Source organism: Pinus tabuliformis, chromosome 6, assembly GCF_031772625.1.
Source record: "Pinus tabuliformis cultivar Carrire ecotype Pingquan chromosome 6, CPIR1, whole genome shotgun sequence".
NCBI lineage: Eukaryota > Viridiplantae > Streptophyta > Pinopsida > Pinales > Pinaceae > Pinus > Pinus tabuliformis.
The window spans coordinates 1145727909-1145737471 of NC_142292.1; the positions used below are offsets into that span (position 1 = coordinate 1145727909).

General features: G+C 35.1%; 1 protein-coding gene across 1 annotated transcript; it reads left to right on the forward strand.

Annotated features, from left to right (window-relative positions):
- Window positions 1-491: 491 nt before the first annotated feature.
- LOC149262899 (GDSL esterase/lipase At5g55050-like) lies at window positions 492-2550 on the forward strand. Its single transcript, XM_089386707.1, has 5 exons — window positions 492-933; window positions 1026-1162; window positions 1247-1483; window positions 1564-1819; window positions 1911-2550. Exons 1-5 carry the CDS (start codon window positions 603-605, stop codon window positions 2132-2134), a joined length of 1185 nt encoding a protein of 394 aa, XP_089242833.1. The 5' UTR covers window positions 492-602; the 3' UTR covers window positions 2135-2550.
- Window positions 2551-9563: the final 7013 nt, after the last annotated feature.

Consider the following 9563-nt stretch of genomic DNA (forward strand, 5'->3'; position numbering starts at 1 on the left):
TAATTCAGTTATCAAATTAATAGTAAAAACAACAATTATTATTAACTACTATATGTGAATTTAGACTTTAGACTCGCTCATCATTATTATCCCAAAAAAAAAATATCATATTACTTGAAATTACCTTATAATCTATAATTAAAAAAAAAAAAAATTCACTTTTATTTAGGTTATTAATATGTTATCTTAGCCTAACAAAACATAGAGCTTTTAGCCCAACAAAACAGTTTGAATGCCTACTATGTGTCATACTAAACCCATAGTAAACAATTTTTTTAATCATAAAATCTAATATCAAAAAAATGTCATGATGAGCCTGCTCCTCACAACAAAATCAGCTCATCTCATCTTTTTTTGAGTGAAAGGTAGGCATAGTCCCTTTCATTTGCTTTTTAAAAGTATGACAAGACGTGTGACACTGTGGCCTGCTTTTCAGTTGTTCAAACAAACTCAACACAGTGTTACAAAGTCATCGGCATGATTGCAATGGACAGTTTAGTCTTCGTTATCAGTAAACACGGTTACAGCTTGATAGCATTGATGTGGCCATTGCCGTGTATACTCATCTCCTGTGCAAAATATATATCCACACGGAGCCTTAGATGAGACTCAATGCTCTCTGCAACATCATCAGCAGAGTCTCTTCAATGCTCTCTGAAGCCATTTCAGAACAAGCAATGGCTTCAACCGCTGCCCTAGTATCAGTAATTTTAAGCTGCGTGAGTATAAGTAGTTTTATAGAGATGATTAATGCAGCAGAACCGCTGGTGCCGGCGTTGTTTGTGTTAGGAGACTCTCTGGTAGATGTAGGCAACAATAACTATATACGACTGTCCCTTGATAAAGCAAATTTCCCTCACAATGGAGTCGACTATCCGGGCGGTAAAGCTACTGGCAGATTCAGCAATGGTCGCAATTCTGCAGATTTTCTAGGCAAGCACCATCTCGCTCATCATTTCATTTTTGCCAGGCTGGTTTTCTATTGGAAAACATATAGTTTATTAACATTGTGCCTCTGAATGCAGCGCTGAAGCTTGGATTCGCGGGCAGCCCACCGCCTTTTCTTTCCCTTTCCCTGAATGCACAAGGGATGAACATCAGCAGCATTCTGAGTGGCGTCAATTTTGCGTCGGGAGGAGCAGGAATTCTGGACGAAAATAGTGTAAGGCCGAATGCTATATACATACTTTTTTTCTGTTGCTTTAATGCTTGGATTTATGTTTTTCACTGCGCATTTCAATTGCAGAGTGGGAGCATTTCACTGAACAAGCAAATCGAAAATTATGCAACAGTATATGGGAACCTGGCAGCTCAGCTGGGCAGCGAAAAAGCTGCAATGCTTGTGTCGAAATCTCTGATCCTAATTGTTATAGGGAGCAATGACCTCCTTAACTATTTCAAATCAAAATCTCAACTCCCCTACAAATATACCACTCAACAGTATATAGATCTTCTGATCTCCACATTGACAACCCAATTTCAGGTGAAGATTTTAGCATTTGTAGGATCTACTTCCCTCATGATGAGTTCCATTCTATTCTTTCATTCATATTATATATGCAGAGAATATACAATGTGGGAGCACGGAGACTTGTTTTAGGGGGTGTTGGAGCCATAGGGTGCAGTCCGTCCCAGCGCAGTCAGAAGAGCAAAACAGGGGACTGCATCGATGTGGAGAATGATTTGGCTGTCAACTTCAATGCTGCCACAAAATCTCTTCTGCAGAATCTCGGCCCTGTGAATCTCCCAGGACTCAAATATGCTGTTTGTAATACATATGGCCTCATATCTAACTACATTCACAACCCCACTTCATATGGTATTTTATTCATGGCTCCACAACCTCACTTCTCTTACTTGCATCGCAATTGATTAATATATGGATGTCAATAAGTGTGGTAAATTTACAGGATTCAAAGATGTCAAGGACGCCTGCTGCGGCGCAGGAAATCTGAATGCCCGCATTCCGTGCTTACCGGTGGTCAAATATTGTTCCAACAGGACTCAGTTCGTTTTCTGGGATCTGTACCATCCTACCCAGGTTGTATCCCAAATGCTTACAGACGCCTTCTTTGATGGATCTGCCAACGAAATCAGCCCCATCAATGTCAGGCAGCTCATAGCAGCCACTTAAGTATAACTTAATATATACACATTGTATGGAGCAAATTATTATTTCTCATGGAAATAATCACATGGTTTTCCACAACAACAATCTTCGGGAGGATCTTTCCTACTCATTCCCGCCTCCCCGCTGTTCCATCCATCTACTGGTACGCCATGAATTAGAGGATGAGGCAGTGTTAGTGTTTGCCTGCGAGAGGACAAAATATGTATTAAAAAAGAGCCTGCAAATGACAGTATGTGAGAGTATCAGCTTTTTGAGAAAGTAAAGTATGTATTCAGAAAGAGAAGTTGAATTAAAAATGCCGACTTTTCAGAAAGTAAAGTATGTCTTCAAAAAAATAAGTTGAATTAAAAATGCCAACTTTTGTGAAAGTAAAGTATGTATTAAGAAAGATAAGTTGAATGTGATATATTTTATCTTTATTGGGGTGTGTGTTGCCTTTCCCTTGCGTTGAGAAAACATTTGCAGGTTTTCATAAATCTTTGATCATCAGTATATTAATTAATATATTTTATAAAAAAATATTCTTATGTTTTTTTGTTTTTTTCCACTTTTTGAAGATAAGTGGAATGTTGATTTGAAATGTTATATATTTCAAAATTTAATATATAATTTATTATGTAAAATATAATTAGTTTGTTATATAAATTAAATCGTTAATAAAAATTAGTGGTATTAATTTATAATAAATATAAAAATGTTTATTTAATTATACATTTTATGTTGATAAAATTAAAAGCAAGATAAAAATGATAAAAATTAATTAAAATTTATATTTTTAACTAGTGAGATTTATCCTATTTTATTATGGAAATTCTTAATCAATAAATAGGTTTTGTTACAATCTTATGAGTCAATGCTATGGCTTATCATGCCATGTGTCCAAAAAATCATAACTCATTTTATATGACATTTTTTATACGATATTTTTTTATTGATGAATTTAATTAAAAGGACAAAAAATGCACATTTTTTTGGAAATAAATCTCAATCTTAAATTTATGTATATTACTAGAAATATTTTAGAATATAATATAAAGGTTAAATCTCTACCATCCACCTAACAATTATTAATAATTAAATAAAGATTTTAGAAACCCTATTCCAAAATAGACATACCTATTGGTATAATTAAAAAAAACAATGATATAAATATATGTGCTCTAAAAAATAAAACTTCCAAAATTTCTATTTAAAGTAAAAATAGAAATATATAAAGCATACATAGAGACCAATATCTCTTGGAGAGCCAAAATTCTTATTGCTCAGTTAAGGACTAATTCTATCAACTCCCTTGTGAAACAGGGCATTGGAAAAGGCCAAAAGAAGTGTGGGAGGAAAGAGTATGCCTTTTTTGTTCTTCCGGAAAAGTGGAAACATAAAAACATTTCATTTTAGAAACTGAGAGCATTTATTTTGAACCTTGAGAGCATTTATTTTGAACCTTCATAGAAAAAGGGTAGAATACATCAAGCAGATAAAGAAACAATTTGTCTCACAGACTATCTTTAGCCTCATGGACTTTAAAATAATTTCTTTCTTTCTTTCTTTTTGAATAATTTAAATTTAATAAATTAAAAACATTCTTTGATATATATTTAGTTTAATAAATACAATCTTATTTTCTCAACTATTTATTTATTTCAAAATTTATATTATATATTTGTAAATTAAATAACACAAATATTTTAATCACTATCTTACATTTATTAATCATTTAATTCATATAACTACCTTAATATTTAACTCTTAATAATAATTCTACGCCAATGGTAGTCAATATTTAACTCTTAATAATAATTCTACGCCAATTTTTACTAGGCTCAACCGAACCTTTCACATATAGATGGTTAGTTTTTCAATTAGAACGTCTGAATTACATTTAAATTTATTTATTGTTTTTAAAAATACAATGTATATGGTCTTTAAAATGGAAAAAGGGGGTTTACAACAAAATATAGATATATTGAAATCGGAAAAGTAAATATCTAAGGGAATTTGGAAAGGACGCCTTTGTCTAAATATTCAAGAAGCGGGTTTTTAATGGTGGGTTCAATTACTAACATGGTGTTTATTCATTGGTCATGCGTGTTTTATGTATAGCTCGAAGGTGGAGCTATGATGTAGTTTTTAAAAAATTTAGAAGGATTTTAAGCGTGTTATGTTATAGATTTTGAAATAAATTGATCATAATTTATTATTCTATTGGTTATATATAATTCATATGAGTTTTTCTACATTTTTAATTTAACTTTTTTATTTAATTAAATATTATATTTTTAAGTTTAGGAAGTTTAGTAGATGGAATATTTTATGTTTTATTATTTGTATGATAAATTTTTAGATATACCTAATATTTGAATCTACGTGGTAGGAGATATTGATTGGTTTACATGGTAGCCAACTCATAATAACTTGCACTCACATTGCTTTGATGTGTTTGAGATGTGGAATTTTATGGGTAGTTGTGGTTGTGGTTTTCATGGATTTTATTTTCGTCTTTAGGTAAGGTACTAACAGAATAATATAACAAGTTTAAAGTTTGTTATTTGGCAAGTTTTAAAATGTGTTATTTGATAAGCTCGTTGTAATTAAAGAGTTCTAAATCTCGAGCTTATTAAAATTGAAATAGGTTTAGCTAACTTCTATAAATCCCTTGGAACCATGAGTTTGAGTGGACTCTATTTATATCTCTTTTATTTTCTCCACCTACACAAATTCTTGTTATGAACTTAATGATTGACTCAATTACATTGTATAAATTCTCAAGATTGGGCTCACAAGTAGATTTGAAAGGTTTAGCTAATGTCTACACACCTTAATATATTTGGATGCAAGAGATCTCACCACATTCATGGGAATTTACCTATGTGCCCAATCATCTATGATGACGTTGTCAATGAGAATAAGGAGCCTTGACCAACCATATCTTGCTATGTGATCCTTAATCAATGCCCTCTTGCTACCCTAGCCATATAAGTCCTTGAATTTCATTGTGGAATAGATGTGATTTAAGATTTGTTTTAATTAAATGGTTAAGTCAATAGAGGGTCGTTAGCATTGTACAATTCATAAAGTGTTTTATCCATATAGGTTTTAGGACCTAAAAAATTATGAAATGAGAACATAAAATGGAATATGAGGATGGATATGTTGCACAAGGATTAAAAAGAATAGATCAAAACATAATTTTATTAATGTTTATGAAACATTTTGGTCTATGGGACAAAACATTGTGTCCTCACAAGGCCAAGCCTTTACAAAAAGACTAATGTGAATGCCAAAAACATATATACTATGTTATAGAGTAGATATCTTCAATAAGACTCTTCATTGGTACCTTTTCAGTTAAAGGAATTTGGATAGTTATGTGAAACTCCTTCAGGGTAGGTTAACTACTTTAAATGAATACTTTTATAACAACCTTTCTTCAAATACATTATCCTCAAGGTCCTTCTGTAACAACCCTGGTGAAAATTTCATGTAATAAAAGTTAAAAATAATAACCATGGTTGATGAGACACTTATTCCAAGCTAAATGTTGTGAAATACATCCTAGTGGGTGTTCATTTGATTGTTTATGGCTAAGGAATTTGGTAAAGGCAATGACTAAGGCTTTGGAAAGGAAAAATGGCGTTTTGGCACATTTATTTATGAAAATAATGGAAATTAGGAGAAAAGTAAGGTGAAAGGTCATAGGTTGCATGTGAGGAGGAAATTGAATAAAATAGAGGCCTCATTCATAAAAAGGCTTTTGAGGATTAGTTGGTAACCTTTTTTCAGTTGAGTTTTGGAGCTCTCTCATTATTCTCTCTCTCTCTCTCTCTCTCTCTCTCTTGGACACTAAGATTTTTCTTGGAGAATTTTGGCATTGGATCAAGAAAGGCAAAGAATGCAAGAGGAAGCAAAGATCAAACAGGGAAACGCAGGATCAAGCATCTATAGCAAGATTCATTGTAGGTGTCGATTTGCATGTGTATTTTCCTTGCTATATTTGGCATGCATGGTATTGAAGGTAGTTATTTGCTATTGTGGTATGAATTTTTCCAAGTGTAACAGTGTTTTTAACCTAGCCTTGCCATTTCCCGATAACCATGGTGTGATGGGGTTCTCATGTTTTGGTTGAGCTAGATTGTCGGAAAGATTCGAAGTTGAGTGGGGTGGATCTCTGAATGATAGAACACATGGCCTAGTGGTCCCCAAACTAGACTGTGGATCACAATAAAGCCACTGGCTTAGTGACCCCTGAACCAAACTGTGGGTTGCGGTAAAGCCAGGATTGTGTTGCCTCGGTGGGCCTAGGAATCCTTGTTGGTGAATGGCAGGATATATGGTAAAGCCAAAAGGTGGTTTTCTCTTCGTTGGGCCTATTAATCCCTAGTTTGGGATATGCGGTAAAGCTTGGAGAGTGGGTCTCGGTTTAGGGTCTAGTGATCCAGGTTTGGATTATGGTAAAGCCTTAGAGACTAGGAGGTAGGAAAATTCCTCACGGTGTAAGTGGATAAATCTGGTGGCATCCATGCTTGTTTGGCCTAGTGATTGGGTGGAGATCACAGTAAATCCTGTTATGATGTGTTCATTTTGTTGGCCTAGTGATTCGGGATGGATTACGGTAAAGCCTAGTTTCTATTAATGAGGGTGAGGTGGTTTAGCCCCGGTTTTCCTTGCTTGGTTCCTTTGGTATGAGTCCCACATTTATGCTTGAATATGGCACAGAGGTGAATGGCTGAAGAGAGATTTGACTTAGCGATTCTATGGTCAGGTGGAATGTGGCAGTCCCATCTCCAGTTGGTTTATTGTATTCATTAATGAGAAATTCATTCCCTTGATTTTCATGTGTAAATGTACTGATGCATATGTGGATTTTATGGCTGATATGCTTATGATATTTTTGTCCATATTATGTTGGTTATATGTATGTTTTATGACAGAAGCTATGTATGGCTCTCAGCATGTTTTTACTTGTAAATGAATTGATAATGTATATATGGCCTAATAGATGATAATGCAACAAATGGCATGAGGGAACAATGGTTCATAGCAATTCTCAGATAAGTATGATATCCCTACAATTAATTCTGTTGTTTGCACCTGTAGGTTATACATTGATGATATGTTTGACGAAATGACCGTCATGGCTAGTAGGGATCTGATTGAGGTCTTGTTTAACTTATTTCTTTTGCATCATTATTTTCCTATTCTTTTACTATTCCTGAGTTATCATCCCATTCTGAGTAGTGACCTCGGCTCTGGGCTTAAAAAAGTGGCTCAAAGTCGCTGGCATAGCACTAGAAAATTTAGTCTTTGGTCGTTGGAAAGAAAGCCTATGACAGTGAATTTGGGTTTATGTATGCTCTCTTGCCTATAGCATGGGAACGACTAAGGCCTAAGATGTCCAGAACATCAGCGGGCCCTAAGGACAGGATGTATGAGTGGCTGGCATGCCTCCTAAGGGTTTTGTTGCTGATGTGGATAGGTTGGTTGATGTGTTTCGTCGATTCCACTTCCTTAATGTCACGTAGGAGGTCGAATCCAATCATAGTAGCCTCTCGACGCATGTTTACCCGGTTGGCATGGTTACTTGGGTAGATGTGGGAGGAGGGTGTTACAGATTGGTATCAGAGAATGGTTCACCCATCGGACTAGATGGGCAGTGTGTGTTGGTCATGCATGCATGTTAGTTGCATGTGTGTCTCTTACACTTGCATTCCATGTGCTTGTTACATTTTCTTGATGATTGATTATGTTTAAAGTAAGGTTGTCATGGAGAATTTAATGTTGAGTTTGTAGAATGCATTGTCATGAGTATATGACTGGTTACATATTGTTACATGTCGCTTACATGTTGATTTTATGTCGCCTACTCAGATCCTTGTATGTTAGGGCACATTCTTGTATCTTTGATTATGTGTATCAGTCTTGTAGGTTGATTCAAGAATTGATCACTTATGCTCGACTACATGTGTTTATGTGTATGTGTAGTTGATTTGGCATTGCTTATTCATGTTGAAAATTGCATGTGGAAATATGTACAATGGAGTAATGGTTGTTGTCATGCATGAAGTCATAGCACGCATTGTTGATATGGCCTTGCATTGACGACTAGACCCTAACTAAAATGATGTTTATGTGTTGATACATTTATTTTCATATGTCTATATGTTGTTATGATTATGTTATACATGTATCACGTTGATTTGATGAACTTGCAAACGGGGTATCCTCTCTAAATTACTAAGGTACGTTGATTTATTGTGATTTGGTTTATCTGACATATTATGCATTGAAGGAAAGAGATCAAATGGCTAGCAAGGTGCTAGACTACATAGGATCTCCCTATGCATCAGATGGGCAACGTGGTGTGGGGCACTCATCTGATTTTGCTGACACATTGAGAAGCTTGACAGAAGAGATAACGAGTTGTAAGGTAGATAATGACCGGATCATATAGGCACAAGAGAAACAAGCATATGTTAATGCTATACTTCTTCAAAGTTTGTTAGACTTACAACGATAAGAGCCACTTCGAATCAGCCATGGACATGAGGATCAAACTAATGGGGCATATGGCAGTGTGTCTCCTGGTAGACACAAGTCAAATATATCTGATACGGTGAGAGATGGAAGGTTGTTGGATACTCCGGATAGGAGAGGAGATGGATACATGTACTATTCTAGTTTTGGTTTTGATAGACATCATGATCGTCATCACTATCATCCTTATAGGAGGAATGATAGGGGATACTTGCTAGATGAGTTTAAGAAAGCTAAGCCACCTACTTTTGATGGAGATGCGAAGAAGTCGGAAGATGCAGAGGCTTGGATACCTAGGATGAACAAATTGTTTGAGTTGCATGAGTACACATATAACATGAAGGCCAGAGTAATAATCTTCAACTTGAAAGGTAAAGTAGACATTTGGTGGGAAGATGTTAAGTGGGCCAGAGACATTAGGATAGCTGACTTAAGTTGGTGGGAGTTCAAGAGTCTTTTTAGGAATTACTTGTTAGAGAGGTACTACGAGAGTAAGGCTAAAGAGTTATATGAGCTAAAGATGGGGTTAATGACAGATAAAGAACACCTGACCAATTTTCTGTAGCTATTGAGGTATGTACCATATCTTACCGATGAGAAGAATAAAGTTCAACGATTTGTTAGTGGTTTTCCATTAGCATTTAGAGATCAGATTGAGTATGATGAGCCTTGGTCACTTGAGGAAGTTCTTGGGAAATTGAAGCATTGTTATGAACAATCAAAGCGTAAGAATGAATCTCAACAAGGATGAAAGGGAAAAGACAAAGGTAGGGGTAAATGGAAGCCTAAGAGGACAAAGCCTCAACATGTAGATGAGAAAGAGAATGTGGCAGCGTAAAATAGGTTTAATGTAACTAGACAGGAACATGAGTCGCAGCAGGAGCATAGAGGTGTCGTAACT